The sequence below is a fragment of the Lycium barbarum genome, chromosome 11 (genome assembly GCF_019175385.1).
Source record: "Lycium barbarum isolate Lr01 chromosome 11, ASM1917538v2, whole genome shotgun sequence".
NCBI lineage: Eukaryota > Viridiplantae > Streptophyta > Magnoliopsida > Solanales > Solanaceae > Lycium > Lycium barbarum.
In genome coordinates this window covers 3679875-3699750 of record NC_083347.1, presented here as the reverse complement: position 1 = coordinate 3699750, position 19876 = coordinate 3679875, and the positions used below count along the sequence as shown (strand labels likewise).

The window sequence follows — 19876 nt, the reverse complement described above, 5'->3', positions numbered from 1 at the left end:
GGAAGGACCTGCTTGTTTTACATGAACTATTCTTCTTATTATATGTTTTGCTGTATCTTTTGTATACTTGAGGTGCCAATTATTAATGTGGCAGGGTGGCAACAAAATGAGAGCCTCGATTTCTGATGCTACTATTAAGCTATACTGTTGAAATTTAACCCTGGTATGTAGCTCCTTATGTGTAACACTACCCTTTTAAGCCATACTGCTTGAGATGCATATACAGTTCAAAACCTGTTGAGCTTCAGCAGAGTGAGTATACTTAGCAAATCGGCAGAAGAAGATCTATTTAATCAATATGAATCAATAAGGTCGTTGATGATCCGATAATTGTTTTGCTGTGGCAACAAATGTGACTCATTTACTTGTGAGTTATAAAGTTACACACTTGAAACTTAACTCTAGTATTTAACTAAAGTGTAACAGTAGAATTTCGAGTAATACTGTTTGAGACCTATATATAGATTGGAGAACAATATAAGCCAGTAACAGCACCAGATGCTTGATGAAAATTTGTAAATGGTTACTAGTGATAAACAAACATCAAAATAAGAGTAGCTCCATCGAATTCTATAAAATTAAATACAATAATGTTACATTTCAGCCGGCTGTATGCATCAATGCATAAGAATTGACCTCTTCTCAGTACATACAGTATGGAATTGAAACCCCAAATAAACAATCAGATGGTATTACTCAGTCTTAGGTGGAAAATTGTTCCCTCCTGTGGCAATTTTGTACAGGTAAAATCCAGTCAAGAGTGCACTGCAGAAACGAGAGAAAGAAAAAGATGAATATAACAGATACAAAGACTTTTTCATAGTCGAGCTGCGCAAGCTGGCGTAGATATAACGATTATCAAAACAAAAAACAGAGCAAAGACCTTTAAATGATCAGTTTAGCATTGACAGATTCTCCAGATAAGAATGGCAAGCAAGATTCTTCTCTATCAACTATCAATAACAACTATTAACTCAATAAGAAACTATATAGTGCCCATTAAATTCTTGTGTAGCTTTCATTTTTTTTTATATTTACACAAATTTCTATACATGACAAATCATTAGGTTTTGTGGGGCATAAGACAACTCGTCCTGCAAAGGCTAGACAGAAGGAATTAAGCTTCCACACTCTTCTTTCACCTAATTTGCTTCATATTTACACAAATGATTAAATAAGAGATAGGGTCCCTACACAACTCACTCTGCATTATTCACCAAAAAAGAATAAAAAGGAACACAAGTGTAACTGCAGGTCTTGTGCATGTTACCTTAAAGCCTATGTTACTCAGACAATTCAAAAATGTCGACGGGCGTGTGTCAGATCCGACACGGGTGCAACAATATTTTTGGAGAGTCCACGCAACATAGCTTAAAGCTATAATAACAGCAGTACATGTTGACACAGATAGAAAAGTATAAGATAACTAGTGTGTATTCTCTATTAATACATGGAACAAACAACAGGACTGAAGTCAGTTCTGTTCTTCTTATAATATAGCAAGAGTCTGAAAACAGCAGTAAAGATAAGCAAAATTTTCATCCACTCACAAAATCATCCTGTCCCATAATGCATGGGATGAACTTTTGAAGCAATGAACTGTTATTTGTGTATTACGGTTAGACACGGAAACATTTTCTCACTATTATCTGCTTTAAACAAAATCTAACAACTTCTATAAAAATAAACATTTAGTTTGCTGCCAATGTAGTTCCAAATAAATTTGTCAGACCACACAAACCTAGTATACTTTAAAAGATAGACAAAATATAGCAACCGCGAAGCAAGTTGACTATAAAACCAGTATGGCATGCTTTTCATTTGCAGTTACCTGATACCAGCAACAACGCCAGCCGGCATTATTTTTGAGGTTTGCATGTAACGTTGTCCCATAACCCATGTTAACGTGGCTGCACAAGCTGTTTGGAACCAAATAAAGTGAGTGGAGATACAACACGCGTTTATAACAAATAAAGCAATTCATTGACAGAAACAAAAAGATAAAATTTTGATTTTTCTTTCTGAATCAGAAGGAAATCATGCTGCCCTCAAACATAACAAAAACTCAATGCATTCTCTCTGCGTCTGCATTTCACATCAAACTTTGAAGCAGCAGCAGATAAGCACCACATCAAGTAGGAAACTACAGAGTTCTGATCATTAGGAAAAAGCTAGATTTAAGGTCAACATAGCTTATTATAGTCTTAAATGTACTCCCTGAAAAGCTTCAAACTTGATGAATGACTGTTATTTTTTAGTTAATGTTCACTGGGAAAATTGTATTTCTGAACATTAAGAATTGCACTTGACACAACTAACTGGTAGAGTCCAATAATATCAGAGGGATCCATTCAAAGGATTGCCGTGACTCTTTGGGGCTTTGAGCAATACTTCCAATCATTGTTGAAGGAGATGCTGAGAGGAAACGTACATAATCATTTATCTTTGTTTTTGGTCTTGTTTATTTCATCATATAACGTGATATTTTTAAAGTTCTCTTTGATAACAGTTACTCCTCCTAGAGAAATAGGAATGGTCATATCCCATCCTCTATTGATGATAACAAAGAAACCAAGCACAAACAATGAACTTAGGGATCTGAAGAAACCACTTTCCCTATTCAACAGACAGGAAGGAATTATGTCTATCTGAGGCATCTAGGCATTCCATTATTTTTCATGCACTTAAAGCAACAAAAGTCTGCAATTTTCTAAGTTTGTTTGCACACTTTGTTTCCCCCACCAGTTCTCAATGGGATTGCATTTCACTATCAAACTAGGTGAAAGCAAGCCTACTTTGTTGCATTATATATAGCTAAACATTCTTACTCTTTTACATTATTCTTCCTCAAATTCTCGTCAACAAATTGCAATCTAGATCAGGTATTCTGAGAACACCAGCCTGAGTTCCCGTATTCACTTTCCTAAAATAGACTTGTCAACCACAGGAACTTCATATTCTGCAGCAATTTCCAACTTAATTTCTTTGAAACAAACAAGCAGATACTGGAAAGGTCAATGAAGCCTAAGGAAACCTAATCACAATTAGATGCTAAACTATGAGACCTTCCTATAACAGTTTCCAGATAAGAACAAACAGTTCATAGTAAGTTTAGATGCAAACAAGAGAGTCATTATTATTATTATTATTATGAAACAAAGAGACAAAACACACAAGAAGAAAGGACACCAGGGTTGCATCATTTATGTTCAGGAGAGGCAGTCAATTTCTTATTCTTGAAGAGGAATAATACTAAATCAGAACTAGTCTTAATACCCTTCAGATCTGAAGAACAATAAGCATAAACGAGAGGCATTACACTGTGGAGAACTGTTATTCAATACTATGTCAGCACAATATAATAGAAAAGACCCAAGTTCGACCAACATGAAATGCAGTTTTATTTAAGGAAATGAAAAAAAGGGTAATAGGGTAATACCAGTTTCAAGAATCAAAGCAAAGTAAGAATTTTTGCGTTTGTGAAATGCTTGCAGGCTCAAAAAACCAGCTAAGATCAGAGCAAATCCAGTACCCACACCTCCAGCTAGTGAAGCTGTGCTTCCTTTACTAGCATATCCAATAACACCACCACACACAAGAATTAACCCATAAGGGATCGTGAAGCAAAAATCATGCATCTTTTAACCAGCAAGATTTGAATATTTTTTTGCAAATTTAGCCAAGATTTCAGTAGATCAAGCAAGACAAAGACTTTCCCAAGTTTCAAACTTTAGATTTGGTCATGCGGGCTCAATGGAATATAAAACTGGTTCCATTTTTTTTTTTTTTTGTCTTGTTGGTCTAAAATGACCTCAATATTTGTTCTTGAATGTACCTACAACATGAAGTACAAGAGGGTAATATAGTCAATTCATTGGCTATAACCCCAGAGTGCTTGTGTGCACCACGCTCTACATCTTATTTCTTCATCTGTTTCTTTGTTTTTCTGCAACTTTCCGGGTCGGGTCAAACCTAACCCGTTTCCTTTTCAACCATACCCGAGTTCTTTCTCCATGCAAATGCAATTCAGGACTCGGGTCGTTTCATCTTCAGGAGTTAACCATTTGTTTGCCCGAAAACACCCTTTACCTGTTCAAGTTCAAGATTTGTCTCAAACCCTAAAAATGGTGACTGAATCGGGTCAGTCAAAAAGATCCATGTGCCCATCATGCTCAAAACCGACCCGTTTTTGTCTCTGCACTAGATTGAAGACCCCATGTCTTGAAAACTCGGTGAGGGTAACAATTCTTCAACACAGTTTAGAAAAAAATCACCCTTTAAATTCAACAAGAATTGCTTCTATAGGTCTGAAAAATTTGAGTGTAATTTCAGTATCTGATGTTAATTATGAGGCTAAGTTTCTCATACATTTGCTCAACTCAAATCTTGAAATAGGTTCTCAAAATTTGGATGAAAATAGTAGCATAAACATTAAAGATTCCAACTTTGATAGTAATTCTGCTGTTTCTCTATATAAAGACTCCAACTTTGATAGTAACGCTGCTGTTTCTTTTACCATAGAGAAGTATGGTGCAATTTGTTCCTTTCAAAATCAAGATTTCAGTAAGTTGTTTGGCTCTAGTGCTTCTATTGATGATATTCGAAAAGGGTTTTTAGTAAAAAAGTTACAGAGAAAGCCATTGGATCAAGAATTGAAGGAGTTTGAAATTACAGTTTCTCCAGGATCAGTGCTGTTATTTCCAAGTGAGAATTCAATTGGCATGGAAGAGATAGATTTTGAAGTGAAGAATTTGATTGTACTTGATGGTACATGGGCAAAAGCAAAGAGAATGTATAATGAGAATCCTTGGTTGAAGATGTTGCCACATGTGAAGTTGGATGTAGAGAAGCTAAGTTTGTATAGTGAAGTGAGGTGTCAACCTAAAGCTGGATATTTGTCTACCATTGAGAGTATTGTATATGCTTTGAGGGGTGTTGGTGAAGAAGATTGTGAGGGATTGGATAATTTATTGGATGTGTTTGAGTCCATGGTTGGAGATCAGAGGAGATGCAAAGATGAGAGATTGAAGCAAAGAGTCTCCAATTGTGACTAGAATTTAAATGGATGTTCTTAAATTCACTGGGACTTTGTCTGGATTACTAGTTGAGATTATCCAAGCCTCTTTTCAGATGAGCATGCTAGTACTAGGATTGTTAAATTTGTGTTGTATTTTGTACCAGTGTTCTCTTATGATTCTTGTTGCTTTGTAGCAGTTAATAGTCTTTTAGTGTGTTAATGAACACTCTTTATTAGTGCTGTGATAATTCAGATAACAAGAACTGTAAGAAAAGGAAAAACAAGTTTAAGACTAGGAAATTCAAATGGATGAGCAGAAACTATTCAAATTAAAAGATATTACAAGGAAGTCCCAAAAGAGATAGTGGTTTTAAACTTCACTTTTACAAAATCAATCAATGTCATAATACAAACCACTTAAGAAGATGCTAGAAGTTTGCTGTAATTGAGACTCAGACTCAAGAGTAGTTCCCATTGTTTGTGAGTTTTGTCTGGTTTGCTAATCAGTGTATTATTTTATTTGAGAAGTAATTTCTCTTCAAAAACTTGTTTAAGAAAATACTCATAAAATTTCTGAAACAACAATTATAAAATACTTTGTTACTTTATAAAAACATTTCAAAAAGTTGTACAAAGAGACTTCGCAGGTGTAAAAAGAAAGGAAAAAAAAGAAGATAAAAGAGATTTGTTAATTTATACACTATTCGAAAAAAGTTTTAAATACGCTCTTAAACTATTCGAAATTGAGTAGATATGCTCTTTATCGATAATTTAGCTCACAAATAAGGTGCATGTATGTCCTTAATTTAACTAGAGCTCCTAATTAACCAAGGTAGATGATTAATAAGTTGAAAAGAGAAAATATGCCCTTAAAATATGTGACATTAACCAAATATGCCCTCATTCATAAGAAAAATTTATGAGGCAATAGGTTAACGGAGAACAAATATAAGACAAATCACAAAGTTAAAGGCATTTTCAACCCTTTTTCCGTTTTAACTTAATGCATTTGACTCAGAAAAAATAACTTTAGCTAAGACTTATTCGTAATTAATGAACTTGTCCCCAAGTTTTATTCTCCACAGAGCTTCACATACACAGTAGTAGTAGTGGAGAATGATGAAGCTACTTCTGTTTACCCCGAATTTAGGTAATTAATTAAATTTATGAGTGAGGTATAGGATATGTGGTTGAGCTTTAACCTATTTAGTTGACAAAAGATATATATGGATATGCTAAGAAGAAGTGAATAATAATCAATGGTTTGGACTAAATATATGAATGTAATGATATATGAATATTGTTAATCGAATAAAGCTAAGGAACAAAACACTGAATCCGGACCAAAATCAGAGAATGAGAGAGGGAGATCTTATATATTTTGCTATTATAATGTTCTAGAACTCAAGAAGCCAACCCTTAAAAGTAGGGTAATGACCCATATTTATAGTTTTGCCTCATGGGCCTCTTACAACATAAAACCCTTTTGAATAAAAAAAACCCTAAAAAGGATAAGGTTGGATCGTACGGTCTGACACCCATATGATTGGCAGTACAATGTGGCAGAACAGTATGGATGTGTGGCAATTGTGTAATGGATCACCAGGACCAACGACCACGATCAAACGGACCAACTGCCACGATCAACCGGGCCAACGGCCACGATCAATTCGGCTATGGAGAAACCGGACCAAACATGTCTTTCGCTTTCTTCGGATCAAGCACTCCTCCGAACTCAAAAGAAAGTTTTCATACTCGTGCTTGTTTCTTTCCTTCCTCAGTCTCCGATCTCACCGGTCTAGCATATATTCCATTTTTACTCTATACAACTTCCATGGCATCGTATGACCAGTCAACCTAATAGTACCCTCTTTTCCAAGATCCCCAATATACCCTCTTTTTCATTCACCAACATGTTCTGTTTTCCATTCCACTCTCAGCCAAAGCAAGAAGATATCTTCGACCCTCCATTTTCCCCAACCTTAAAAACCCATAAACCCAAGAAAAAGAAAGAAAGAAAAAAAAAAAACATGAAAATGCTGCATCCAATGAACATTGTGGAAAAAGCTTTGAACTTTATTGTTACCTCCATTACCTTCGCAAAAAGTGAGATTTTTTCTATACATTTACTTGTTTTCTGTTGAACCCTTGGGCCTGGTGGTTCATCTCATTGAAAAACAAAAGGAAGTCTCATGTTGGATTCAACTTCTAGAGTTTGAAAAGTAACGTATTTATTGCTGGGAGTGCAGATAAAAGATGCTTACTCTCTCAAGTTTTTCGAAAACAATTCAAGCCGGTTGCCAAAGTGGTGCAATGCAGATGATAATGTGGAGCTTCCTTTCTGTCAAGTTCGAGGAAAGTACCGGATGTAATTACCTGGATACAATAGTATGGATCCGTACCCCCATATGAATGAGAGATGTCCATCTGTGCCTCCGAAATATTACAGACCTCAAAGTTGTTGACAAGAGTTTCCCATCTTCCTTTGTTTATTAGAGGTTAGCATGTCACATATAATTCTCCACTAATCAGTTCTCAGGTTGTTGTACAATTCCCTAGGTACAAGGTTGCTGATGGACATATATGTTGCTCTTATTTAAGAGTTTGTACAGAGTTTGTTCTTTCAGTGCTTCTTGAAATTTGCACAGGCCAGAATGCTAGCTTGACAAGTTCCTTGTTACTGAACGAGCTTGGGAAAATGAATCCCAAAGAACTTGTACATATGAAATAGAGTTGGTATTCTAAGTGAATGTTAGTTGTTTCTTTCTGCCTTCAAAGCCTTAGATATCTTCACTCAACTTTCCATTGTAAAGTTATCTTAACGCTAACCCCAAATTTTGAAAAGTTACTTACCTTAAAAGGAGTAACAAATGTAAAACATGACCATGAAATTTTCCATCTTTCAATCCAATTTTTAGCCTTCAAGTTTCCAGAAAAAGTTGTAAAACTTTAAACCGTAAAGCCTAATCTAGAAAAATATTCCTATTGAAAAAAAAGGAGATTTTTGCTTATGCTTGTTCAAAGTTTCAATTTTTCACATCCAATGCTTAGCCCTCAATTCTCGAATATAAAGTTCCAATAAATGTGGCTGGATAGTCAGACCTTAAAGTGTACATCTTTTAACATGAATACATAATAATATAGGGAGTATTCCCCTTAGGAGTCTTGAGGTTTACAAACTCTGCTGCCTCTTGAAGAAGCATGTAGGATTAAATTTGTTGAATTAGAGAGGTTTCCTGGGAATTATTTGAACGGGAAGTCCTTGAGTTGGTGCTGGCATTGGGTCCCTGCTGAAGAAATCATCTGTGCAGCATAGCTTCCATGTGAAATGTGTCACTAGGTAATGGATTGTAACCAAAGTTTCAACCTTTGCAAACTCATATCCAGGACATATACGGGCTCCCCCTCCGAATGGAACAAAGTTGTAAGGAGGCAAAGATGCTGGGGTCTCAAAGCGATCTGGATCAAATTTCTCTGGTTCTTGGAAAATGCTGCTATCCATGTGTGTTTTAGCTGTTACCCAGAATATCTATGTGCAGCCATTAAGCAGTGGTTAACTTCAGATTATGCCAATCAGAAAAATAAGAGAGTTAAGAATGGAAGATCAAAGATGGGAATTTTGATCTTACTTGCCATCCTTTCGGAATGAGGTAGCCTCCGTACTCGATGTCTTTTACAGTCTGCCTGAAGCCTCCGAAAATTGGAGGGAACATTCTCATTGTCTCCATTGCCACTCTCCAGGTGTATTTCATCTTGCCAAGGTCTTCCCAAATTAGGGACTCTCCAGGTGACTTGCTCTGTGCAATCTCTTCTTGCTCTGCGTTCCCACAGGCTTATTTAGAAGAAACCCGAAAGGCAGAGCGACTCGAGTCTGAATGAAATTCAGATGGTTTCTTACCTTTAAGGACGGCTGCATAGATATTTGGATTCTTTGCTAAAAGTCTTACCATGAAAGTTATCAAGGTGGATGAAGTGTCATGTCCAGCAATCATGATGAGCATGACATTATGAATGATTTCATTTTCAGATATGAGTTCTTGATTGTTCTCTCCACCGATGCTGAGCAAACAGGTGATGAGATCCTGGTGGGATGAAGCTAAGTTGTTGTTGAGCTCATGGCGTTTCTCAGAAATAAGTTGTTTCAGCATTTTCTGGACATCTTTGCTTGCCTCAAGGCTGCGGTTGAAGCGCGTAAAAGGCAAGTTTATAGGGATTGACCATATTCCTTCTATCATCTGCTGGAAATGATGAACCATCTGGTCTCTTTGCGCTCCACGTTCAAGCCCGAAAAGGAGAGAGCAAATAATGTTGAAGGTGAGTGTCTTCATCAAAGGTAATACCTACCATCAACACCATACACAAAAGTTAGTTTGACCGATGATTGGAAATCCAAGGGAACCTGGTGGGACCCTCTTCGATGATCTTCTCCTCCGAACAATGAGGAGGAATACCGGTAGTAGAAATAGGAAAATCATTGAGATAATGTTCATGATTGGGGTACATAAGGAAAGAGCTTAGAGGTAGGAGGATTTTATATAATCTTCTCGTGTTGTCGACTTTGTTGGTTTCTGGAGAAGTATCTTAGCTCCATTATGGTATTCCTGAAACAAAAATATGCCCCATCTTGAGATACCAGAACATACTTTCCTATATGGTTGTGGATTGTGGTGTCTAACTCGAACGACATGTCCAAAAAGAATAGTGTTGGTAAACATAACTCTTGTGCTTGGTTTTCTATTAAAAACAAGTAGTGCGAAGTCCAAATCAATCATGAACTATTCTTCTTATTATATGTTTTGCTGTATCTTTTATATACTTGAGGTGCCAATTATTTACTTTCTATTTTGCTGTATCTTTTGTATACTTGAGGTGCCAATTATTAATGTGGCAGGGTGGCAAAAAAATGAGAGCCTCGATTTCTAATGCAATTATTAAGCTATACTGTTGAAATGTAACCCTGGTATGTAGCTCCTTATGTGTAACACTACCCTTTTAAGATCTCAGTTCAAAACTCGTTGCGCTTCAGCAGAGTGAGTATACTTAGCAAATCGGCAGCAGAAGATCTATTGAATCAATAAGGTCGTTGGTGATAAAGTCCATTGGAGCAAAGTGTCCGAACGATGATTCGATAATTGTTTTTCTGTGGCGACAAATGTGAGACTCATTTACTACACAAGAATCACGCAACTAAAAAAAATTCTTCTCTTTTTTTCTTTTATAAATATTGTGCACTCCTTTGTCTCAATTTATGTGACACAATTTGAATTTCAAGAGTCCAACTTCTTTATTTTTATCGTGAATTCAGACATACAATTTTTAAGTTTTTTCAAAAAAACAGTTTACATATTTAGAAATTACATAAAAATACCATAAATCACAATAACTTTTAAATAAATTAGCATAAAATTTAATAAAAAAAAGGGGCCCCAAAAATTTGGGGGCCCAAAGCCATTGCCTTAGTGGCTTTGGCCGGCCCTGAGAGTAGTTCCCACTGTTTGTGAGTTTTGTCTGGTTTGCTAATCAGTGTATTATTTTATTTGAGAAGTAATTTCTTTTCAAAAACATGTTTAGGAAAATACTCATAAAATTTCTTAAACAACAGTTATCAAATACTTTCTGTTACTTCATAAAAACATTTCAAAAAATTGTACAAAGAGACTTCCGAGGTGTAAAAAGAAAGAAAAAAATAAATAAAAGACACTTGTTAATTTATACACTATTCAAGAAAAGGTTCAAATTAACTCTTAAACTATTCCAAATTGACCAAATATACCCTTCATTGCAAATATGTTCTTAATTTAAGTAGAGCTCCTAATTAACCAAGGTAGATGATTATTAATAAGTAAAAAGGGGCAAATATGCCCTTAAAATATACGACATTAACCAGATATGCCCTCATTCATGAGAAAAACTTATGAGGCAATAAGTTAACGGAGAACAAATATAAGATAAATCACAAAGCTAAAGGCATTTTCAACCCTTTTTCCGTTTTAACTTAATGCATTTGACTAAGAAAAAAAAAACTTTAGCTAGGACTTATTCGTAATTAATGAACTTGTCCCCAAGTTTTATTCTCCACAGAGCTTCACATACACAGTAGTACTGTAGTAGTAGTGGAGAATGATGAAGCTACTTCCATGGCATCGTATAACCAGTCAAGCTAATAGTACCCTCTTTTCCAAAATCCCCAATATACCCTCCTTATCATTCTTCACCATTTCCCATTTCCAGTTCCACTCTCAAACAGATCAAGAAGATATCTTCGACCCACCTTTTTCCCCAACCTTAAAACCCCATAATAAACCCAATCAAAGAAACAAAGTGAATGATGTATCCAATGAATATTCTGAAAAAGCTTCCAGCTTTACTATTAACTCTGACTTGCCCTTAAAACCCCATAAACCCAATAAAAACAAAAAACAAGAAAATCAAGATTGTGAAAAAGCTTCAAACTTTACTGTTAACTCAGATTTGCCCTTTGATTTTCGCTATTCTTACTCTGAGACTAATCCAGCAGTTAAGCCAATTGGTTTCCGTGAACCGCCCCGGTTTTCTCCGTTTGGGCCGGGTCGGGTTGATAGAAAATGGACCGGTACTTCAGCTCCATGTTTACAGCCTGTGGATTTGGAGAAAGTGGCTGAGGACAGATGGCGGGTTCTTGGAGAACCGCTTTCCGAGGAGGAAATTGGGGAGATTGTGGAGAAGTATCGGCATAATGATTGTTCTAGACAAATGAATTTAGGTAATTTACAATAAGGTTCATTTATTTGTTTTTGAGTTACTGTTTGTGTATGGCTATTGGAATGAAATGGATGAAATTAGAGTAGAATGGACATAAGAAGGTTCATTTAGCTGTAAAACTTGTTTGGATTGAGGAGTACTGTGATATTGAGATTAATATTTGAGTAGTTATTATAGAGTTGTAATTTTACAAAGTGTATATAGTGATAATGATGATTGTTATTATAGGTAGAAAACTGTTATAGAGAGGTAATTTTACAAAAGATTGTACCGTGATAATGATGATTGTTCCTGATTAAACAAAAAGTGATAATGATGATTGTTGTTGTTATAGGTATAACGTTGTTATAGAGGAGTAATTTTATTTGGTTTTTATAGTGAAGTGTTGTTATAGAGAAGTCTGACTGTATAATGAATAATGCCAACATTTTGTGATAAATTATGTCATTGTCTTTGCTAAGTGTAACAGAGTCATTTGTGTTTGCATTCTGAATATTATTATTTTTATTGTGTGCTTCCCCAAGAAGTTATGGTATATTCTTGTATATATGATCTCTGCCTTAGCTGAGATAAATGGGAAAGTAAGTTGACGGCCAACATAGAGATAGTGAAATTGTTATTATGGATCCTCTGAATATCAAACAACAAAGTGGAAAGAATCCAAAGGATTTATATTGGGGTAGTTTAGGTTTGAGGCTAGTTGAGCTAAGTAGATATTCTTGCACATTGGCTTCTGCGTCATGGATGATTGATGTTTGTATTTGTAGATATAAATTGGCGTCCTCATTTACATGTTGGTATAATGATCACTGCATTGAATTCAATGTGATCCATAGCTTTTTATGATTATCATAGTATTATTGTGTGTTAGGGCGGGGTGGAGTTACTCACAATATGCTGGAGGACATCCATAACTATTGGAAGAGGGCTGAAGCTGTAAGGATTAAGTGCTTGGGGGTGCCAACTCTCGACATGGATAATGTATGCTCCCATCTCGAGGTTTGTGATCTAAATGCCAATTTCAACTCAAAATTTTGGACGTTGATTCCTTTAACCTTTTACAAATAAACAGTGAAATTGTAGGACAAATCAGGTGGAAAAGTTATCTATCGCCATATTAATATCTTACTCTTATATCGTGGTCGAAACTATGATCCCAAAACTAGACCTACTATTCCTGTGATGCTGTGGAAGCCTTTGGCTCCAATATATCCAAAGCTTGTGAAGAATGTTGCTGATGGCCTGACATTTGAAGAAACAAAGGCAATGAGGAACAAAGGGCTCAATGCTCCTCCTTTAACGAAACTCAGTGAGTAATTAACTTGTATATTGTGACTCCAAGTTGAAACTCCTGATTTCTCCTCTTTATTATTAGAAACATGTTAAAAGATTGCCTTTCGTAATTGCTGATTGTTACCTGTTGCTCCTCTAGGCAGGAATGGGGTGTATGTGAATGTGGTGGACAAAGTTAGAGCAGCATTTGAAACAGAAGAAGTCGTTAGATTAGATTGTACCCACGTGGGAACAAGTGACTGCAAAAGAATCGGTGTTAAATTACGGGTATGACTCATATATCTTGCATCAGCTTTCAACTCTTTCTAGGTGTAAATCAATATATCCTTGTGATGTTTAAACAAAAATTGTATACCCCTTCAACTTTACCTGTTTCCAAAAAAAAAAAAAAAAAAAAAAAACCGTATACCCCTATTCGGTCTCGAGAAGTGAAGCTTCTGGTTTCAGAATTCAGAAATTGTCAGTTTACCTCGACATTTTGTCCACAACGACTGAAAGTTTTATTTTGCTCTTTATTAATTTCAGGATCTGGTACCATGTGTTCCTATCTTGTTCAAAGATGAGCAGATTATTCTCTGGAGAGGCCAAAAAGATGAACAGAACTCCGGCTCCTGAATGGAACTTAAGCTCAAGGATGTGTTTTGAAATTTCCAGCTTCCATCTCAGAGCAAGGCATTCACAATCTTCATTTGGCAAATGAATCTGGCGAGGGTTCTGGATTGTTGCTTGAAAGTTTCTGCTATTGATAGGTTTTTCAACTTGTGCTGAATTAGGCAGCTCAGATAGGTTTTTCAACTTGTGCTGAATTAGGCAGCTCAGATAGGTTTTTCAACTTGTGCTAAATTAGGCAGCTCAGATCACACCTTACTCGCAGATGCCAAAGAAATGCAAGTAGGGACTAGTTGCTACTAATGCAATAGCAGTCCTCTTTCAACAGGCGAAAGCTAGTGAAATCCTGTGGTTGATAGATTGCTACTCTATTTACATGTAACTTCACACTAAAGCTTCTGAATGAGATGTTTTCTACAGAGTAATTTAATGAAAGAAACAATTCTGATTGAAACTATTCTTTCTTACCTATGGCATGGTATTAGACGTAGATGGGCAACGAGCCACATTACTCTTTATCGATTATTCAATGTTTATTTTTTCTTTTTGGTCTGTACTATTATCTTCAACTGCTTCTTTATCATCAAATGATTAAATATAACAAATGCAAAAATATTAATGTATGTAGTTTGGCTGGCTTTTCCAAATTTGGCTTAATGCAAAAATATTTTGCTGATGTATAATTCACACAAGGATAATGGCTATTAATTCACGAGTGACAGAACTAATATTGGTAGTCAAGTACAAGGGTAATTGAAGGTAAGTACTAAATAATAATCCTGTAGAGAAATAGAATTTACGAGGTACATTACATTTAGAGACAAAAACTAGGGAACTAATGGTCCTTTCTGTACCTTAATCAATATATCTCCTAAATCAAGTTTATGATACGAGTAAGTAGTTGGTTTCTGTTTCAAAGAGAGCTTTAAGGATCCACAGGATTAGTTCGTGACTCCAGTGCTCCTGCATCCTGAACCAATCAATGAGGTAACCGAAACCTGATCAGACCTCACTTGTTCATCATCATCATTTCTATGCCAACTCCAGGAGGCATGAGTTGAATTAATAATCGCAAGTTCACCATGGCCAAAGCTTGCTTCACGGAATACGGACCATTCTGGCTGGGGTAGCGTGTACCTGTCAATAATTTGCCAAGACATGTAAGTTCACTGTCATGATAACTTCCACTCTACTTACAAATAAAAGTGGCACCTAAAACTTCTAAAACCCAAATTTGTAGCCGCGAAAGGGTTTTGGTTTTGTTGGGGGGGGGGGGGGGGGGGGGGGGTTGTCCCGGAGGGCTGTGCATTATTAAGTTTCCAGAACAGTTAGAAGAGAAATTCTGATTCACAAAGCCAGAGAGAAGTACTTGGTGAAGAATTTGTCCTTTATTGTCAAAGTTGTTCAACTATGAAGGGAAACAGAAGATATTTCAATTCAGAAACAGAACACAGACACCATTAATGATCTAAAGTAGTTCTTGCTGCCATTGTCATTTTAAGGATCCTGTGCTCAGCATGGCAAGAAAAAATACTACAAGGAATACTTACTTGTGCGCTAAACCTTCTTTATTTCCTCCGTCACCAATTGTTATGTGGACAGCACCACAAGGATCAGGTTTACCATTATAAACTCGTTTCTGTTGAAAAAGAAGAAAATAAATTCCCTTATCTATCCAATTATCAAGAATAACAAGCAAAATTTTTTTTTTTTTTTGGACATACCGTGCGCTCATAAGCATGAACATGCCCAGCAAACACTATATCTGCACCGGCTGCATACAGCAGAGGCTCCATAGATGTCATCATGTCATCAGCTTCACCTTGATGGGCTTCATTACTATTATACCATGGCACATGGAATAACACAACCAACCAAGGAGTCTTTTTCCGATCCACTTTTAGAAGATCAGCCTAAATTGAAATTCCAATGAATGCATTAATATTAGCAAAACAACTAACGGACAAAAGCGGAAGTGTCATATTATTCCTCACACTGTGACTCTACTTTTATATCAGAACACTCTTCAAAACGAGAATATTTACAATTCAGGAATAAGAGAGAGCTCAGCTAACCTTCAGCCATCTATATTGATCAGAGTACTCATCATAGTCGGTATATGAACCGAGCATGATTGTGTGAACCCCTGCAACATCAAATGAATAGTAGAGATTTGAAGTAGATCCACTCTCCTCAAATGGCATCTTCCACCTGGAGTTGTAAGATATAAATTTGTCCACAATGAGTGGTATGTTTTCTTTTTCATGATTCCCTTGAGTCACCATCCACGGCCTCGCACTAGCCAGCGGCTGAACCAGTTGACCAAATGTGTCCCACCTATGCTGAATATAATCAGCATAAGAAAGGTCACCAGGGAGCAAATGAACATCATATTTACATTGGTCTATATGGTCTAAAGTGGACTTTGTCCATCCAGTCTGGCCCAAATCTCCTGCCACAGCAAAAGTAACTGGAAACTTAGATGGTGGAGTTTTGAGCTGGAACTCCGAACCTTCTCCACCACATCTGTAGAAGTACACTGTGTTGTCTTGCAATGGTCCAATCACAGTATGGTGTATTGTTCCGGAACTATATAACAGGTAACTGTACTTGGTACTTTCCCCTTCAGCTTTACTACTGTATTCTCCGGTGGATGTTCCATATTCAACAATTGAAGGAGAAGATTTATCAGTTGTGACCCATGATACCCTTATGTGTTTGTCCCCAGCTAATGAGATGTGAACCTGCAATGAGAATATTAATCCACATGATCAAATATACAGGCACCATTCATTCACCAAAGCCACAAACACTTAACTTAAGGTGGGGATAACAGTAAGCACAATTTGATATGACATAAAATGTTTCCTTTTCTATGCTTGATTGGTTACAAAAGTTCTGTTTGAGTTCTGAATCAAGAAAGTAAAGAGGGAAAGAGAAGTTAATCGAAATGAAAACGGATCCAAGAAATTTTATTTCTTTTTTTTTTGGGGGGGGGGGGGGGGGTGGGGGGGGGGGTGGGGACTTTCCACGTGATGAGTAGGGCTGTTCACGGTTTTGGTTAAAACCAAAACCAAACTGAAAATTTAACCAAACCGAATAAAAAAACCGACATTTGGTTTGGTTTGGTTTGATTTGGTTTTAAATTTTAACCGATAATATTGGGTTTGGTTATGGTTCTATTAAAAAATAACCGAATAAATAATCGAACCAAACCGATAAATTATATGCATAAATTTTATAATTATATATATGTATAATATTAGTTTTTCATAAATAATTATAAATATTTTATACCTTTTAATCATTAATTTGATTTTTGGTCTACTTATTTCACATAATTGTTTAAGGCCCATGTTTTTAAGAATATGTCCAAGCCCATGTCTTTAAGTCTTTTAACTCTTTTAAGTGTTAAGTGTAAACCTACTAACAGAAGCTCACGTTAGAGTCTAATATCTTTAGCTTAAATTTTTAGCCTTTCTTTGTTAGCCATTTGATTTTAGGTTGTTTCTTCTTTTTTTTCGAATTTATACCTTTCTTTTTTCTTGTCTGAATAGGTCCTAAACTTTTAATAATTTTTCATATGAAAAGGACAGAAGTTGTAGATTTGGAGGTTCCTATAGAAGATACTTCGGTAACATCAGCATTTGCTGCAATTCAAGCACATGGTAATGCCCCAATACTTCTTCCATGGGTAATCCTCCTAAAAAGCAGAAAAGAACAACTCCTTGTAGTCGAGACCCTAACCTTGGGGATAATGATAGAAAAACGTCTAAAGCTTGGGATCATTACACAGTTTTTTTAATAAAATGGGAGAATTGAGGGCAAAATGCAAGTACTGCCCCAAAGTTTGAGATCATTACACAAAGTTTTTTTATTTCATATATTTTCATTTTAATTTTAGGTAGTCTTTATGTTTAATTAATATGTATGTTTGTAACAACAACTAAAAGCTTCTATGCTCCAAGTATGTGTATTAAGATGACAAAAATGGTGCAGCCACTACTAAGTTAGTTTTTAGCTCTATATGTAATAGTTTAGCAACTTTGGGTAACTTGAGTACTACACTATTCACTAATAGTGAAAATGTTTCTATGATGTATGTTCCACCTTAAACTATAAATAAAAGTTATCGTTTGAACCAAAAAAAGACATGTTTTTTTCAACTTTTTAATGTTTTACTGATAAGTCTCATGGCTGCTAGTCATAAACCGAAAAATCGAACCAAACCGACAATAACCAAACCGGTAGTTATTATTTTATTTGGTTTGGTTATGGTGTTAGACATTTAAAAACCGACTAAATTGATTTGGTTATGGTTTTAATCAATAACCGACCCAAACCGAACCATGAACACTCTTAGTGATGACCATGGAAACATTTCGCATCCATCCAAACAGGGGCTAATGACAGCTTGAACAAAAAAAAAGTAAATGAAAGCCCCCCCAAAAGAGAGCGCTTTGGAGCATATGAGCTAGCGTATGAGCTTTATAAATGCTAACTTAGCTACATTGCACATCGATATCGCACTAAGAAACATGTAGAAAATCAAAACTACTTCTTTCTATGAAGTATGAAATACAGACACCAAGCAAAATTGGTAACTTCAGGAGCTCGAAGACGGTTGAGTCTTTGGCCTAACACAATGCGACATAAAACAAGGAGTTTCAAACCGTGAGGAATAACCAAATATTAGCAAAGCATTGAACATATACTAAAAGCCTCAACAGATCAAAAGAAAATTAAGCACCCTTAATTTCATATCATATTGTAATAAGTGGAACTCCTTACTCCTAGACTCAGCTGAACAACAGTACCCGGGGTAAAATCCGTACCCAAGTCCGAATAACTTTTGATCAAATTCACTAGAAATTAACACCAAATGATACAAACATAAAGACATAGGCGGATCTACATGTTGCAGCTGTATTTTTTTCCTCAAATTATACATTATATCTCTTAGTATGTACGCACTCGTTCTCATACAAACTACTACTGCTGTCTTCCTCCCTCTGTCCCAATTTATGTGACACCTTTTTCTTAACTAAATTAGATTACATCAACTTAATATTTCAAAACTAAAATTTAGATATTCAAAAAATAATACGAAACGTAGTACAAATTGCAACTTTCTCATGTCAATTTGATAAAAATGTACTCCCTATGTCCCAATTTATGTGAATGCCCTTTCAGTATTTTAAATTGTTAATTATTGTGACTTTATAATACTTTTTATATAAATCACTTCCTCCATTCCATAATAAGTGGCTTTTTAGGCTTAAGAAAGTGTTCACTCCTAAAAAAAATTAGGAGTGTTTTTACTTATCTACCCCTAATTAAATGTCTAGAAAAAGAGAAAAACTTAATAATTCTTAATTTTATGTAAACAAGGATCCTTTTGGAAGGAGAAGATTAATTTCTTCACAAAATCCTAAAGCACCACTTATTTTGAAACAAAATTATAAGCCTAAAAAGTCACTTGTTATGAAATGGATGGAGTATTTTTCAAAAAAAAAAAAAAAAAAACTTAAAAAGATTGAATCGAATGTCCAAATTCTAAGGTCAAAATAAAGAAGTTTAACTTTATCACATAAATTGACGAGTACATTTTAAAATGTTGATGAAAGATTAGGAAGCAAAAGATGACAACTAATTTGACACGGTGAGAGTAGTTACTAACGTAGTGAGTGGATCCACATTAGTGGAAAGTAATACTATTCGAAAGCTTACCTGCTGAGGTTGCGAAGAAGGCTTTGAATCCCACGGCAAACGAAAAGCTTTACGCGCTGGAGGTCTCACGTATTCTACTTCTCCACCACTTACTGCTACGCCCATCAACAAAACTAGTATTATTATCTTCAATTTGAGTTCTTCCATTATTGGATTTTGGATGAAGCTGCTTTTTCAAAATTGGCAAGTAAGACACTTTTTTTTTTCCCCGAAACACGGACCTTTTTTGTTTGCTTCACACCTACAATAACCACCCCATTATCTCCCGCTTTTTCCTTTTTTGCTTTCACACTTCCTTTTTTTTTCTTTTTTTTTCATGTCGGTAAAGAAACTTCTTAATCATGTCGACAAAGCATGTCGATTGAGCCCAATTTAGTCTCGTTAATTTGTTTTAAAAAATATATTGTACTCTTCCGTATCAAAATAAGTGTCATCTTTTTCATTTCAACTTATTAAGAAATGGGAAAAGGTGTAAATATACTTTTT

At 35.7% G+C, this 19876-nt stretch overlaps 5 protein-coding genes across 7 annotated transcripts; 2 read left to right on the top strand and 3 right to left on the bottom strand.

The window, feature by feature from the left end:
• Positions 1-478: 478 nt before the first annotated feature.
• LOC132619114 (protein FATTY ACID EXPORT 5-like) lies at positions 479-3731 on the bottom strand. The gene is made up of 3 exons (XM_060334077.1): positions 3440-3731; positions 1832-1919; positions 479-765 (listed from the first exon to the last, which is right to left on the bottom strand). The coding sequence occupies exons 1-3, from the start codon at positions 3636-3638 to the stop codon at positions 693-695; spliced, it is 360 nt and encodes a 119-aa protein (XP_060190060.1). The 5' UTR covers positions 3639-3731; the 3' UTR covers positions 479-692.
• Positions 3732-3927: 196 nt separating this feature from the next.
• On the top strand, positions 3928-5265 carry LOC132619112 (uncharacterized). The gene has a single exon (XM_060334075.1). The coding sequence runs from the start codon at positions 4014-4016 to the stop codon at positions 5052-5054; it is 1041 nt and encodes a 346-aa protein (XP_060190058.1). The 5' UTR covers positions 3928-4013; the 3' UTR covers positions 5055-5265.
• A 2183-nt stretch (positions 5266-7448) lies between these two features.
• On the bottom strand, positions 7449-9847 carry LOC132619113 (cytochrome P450 716B1-like). Its single transcript, XM_060334076.1, has 3 exons — positions 8916-9847; positions 8647-8834; positions 7449-8546 (listed from the first exon to the last, which is right to left on the bottom strand). Exons 1-3 carry the CDS (start codon positions 9343-9345, stop codon positions 8241-8243), a joined length of 924 nt encoding a protein of 307 aa, XP_060190059.1. The 5' UTR covers positions 9346-9847; the 3' UTR covers positions 7449-8240.
• A 1059-nt stretch (positions 9848-10906) lies between these two features.
• LOC132619110 (CRS2-associated factor 2, mitochondrial) lies at positions 10907-14114 on the top strand. 3 transcript variants are annotated; one of them, XR_009574515.1, is made up of 6 exons: positions 10907-11759; positions 12630-12757; positions 12842-13067; positions 13191-13318; positions 13577-13800; positions 13875-14114. XR_009574515.1 is itself a non-coding variant. In XM_060334074.1 (5 exons), the coding sequence occupies exons 1-5, from the start codon at positions 11138-11140 to the stop codon at positions 13664-13666; spliced, it is 1194 nt and encodes a 397-aa protein (XP_060190057.1). In that variant the 5' UTR covers positions 10908-11137; the 3' UTR covers positions 13667-14114. The 3 variants fall into 3 exon arrangements, 1 of the variants encoding a protein (XP_060190057.1); XR_009574514.1 differs by having other exon boundaries at positions 10908-11759; positions 13577-13837; XM_060334074.1 differs by having other exon boundaries at positions 10908-11759; positions 13577-14114.
• A 229-nt stretch (positions 14115-14343) lies between these two features.
• LOC132619109 (purple acid phosphatase 18-like) lies at positions 14344-19632 on the bottom strand. The gene is made up of 5 exons (XM_060334073.1): positions 19391-19632; positions 15736-16404; positions 15385-15573; positions 15211-15299; positions 14344-14797 (listed from the first exon to the last, which is right to left on the bottom strand). Exons 1-5 carry the CDS (start codon positions 19535-19537, stop codon positions 14602-14604), a joined length of 1290 nt encoding a protein of 429 aa, XP_060190056.1. The 5' UTR covers positions 19538-19632; the 3' UTR covers positions 14344-14601.
• Positions 19633-19876: the final 244 nt, after the last annotated feature.

Excerpts from the sequence above, each read along its gene's own strand:
- LOC132619114 (XM_060334077.1), bottom strand. The coding sequence starts at position 3,638 with ATGCATGATTTTTGCTTCACGATCCCTTATGGGTTAATTCTTGTGTGT. Across the intron at positions 1,920-3,439 it reads TGCTTTGATTCTTGAAACTG|CTTGTGCAGCCACGTTAACA; the intron begins GTATTACCCTAT and ends GGTTCCAAACAG. Across the intron at positions 766-1,831 it reads GGCGTTGTTGCTGGTATCAG|TGCACTCTTGACTGGATTTT; the intron begins GTAACTGCAAAT and ends TCGTTTCTGCAG.
- LOC132619112 (XM_060334075.1), top strand. The coding sequence starts at position 4,014 with ATGCAAATGCAATTCAGGACTCGGGTCGTTTCATCTTCAGGAGTTAAC.
- LOC132619113 (XM_060334076.1), bottom strand. The coding sequence starts at position 9,345 with ATGAAGACACTCACCTTCAACATTATTTGCTCTCTCCTTTTCGGGCTT. Across the intron at positions 8,835-8,915 it reads CTATGCAGCCGTCCTTAAAG|AGCAAGAAGAGATTGCACAG; the intron begins GTAAGAAACCAT and ends GTGGGAACGCAG. Across the intron at positions 8,547-8,646 it reads TCATTCCGAAAGGATGGCAA|ATATTCTGGGTAACAGCTAA; the intron begins GTAAGATCAAAA and ends GGCTGCACATAG.
- LOC132619110 (XM_060334074.1), top strand. The coding sequence starts at position 11,138 with ATGATGAAGCTACTTCCATGGCATCGTATAACCAGTCAAGCTAATAGT. Across the intron at positions 12,758-12,841 it reads ATGTATGCTCCCATCTCGAG|GACAAATCAGGTGGAAAAGT; the intron begins GTTTGTGATCTA and ends GTGAAATTGTAG. Across the intron at positions 13,319-13,576 it reads GAATCGGTGTTAAATTACGG|GATCTGGTACCATGTGTTCC; the intron begins GTATGACTCATA and ends TATTAATTTCAG.
- LOC132619109 (XM_060334073.1), bottom strand. The coding sequence starts at position 19,537 with ATGGAAGAACTCAAATTGAAGATAATAATACTAGTTTTGTTGATGGGC. Across the intron at positions 15,300-15,384 it reads TTCATGCTTATGAGCGCACG|AAACGAGTTTATAATGGTAA; the intron begins GTATGTCCAAAA and ends CTTTTTCAACAG. Across the intron at positions 14,798-15,210 it reads AAAGAAGGTTTAGCGCACAA|GTACACGCTACCCCAGCCAG; the intron begins GTAAGTATTCCT and ends AATTATTGACAG.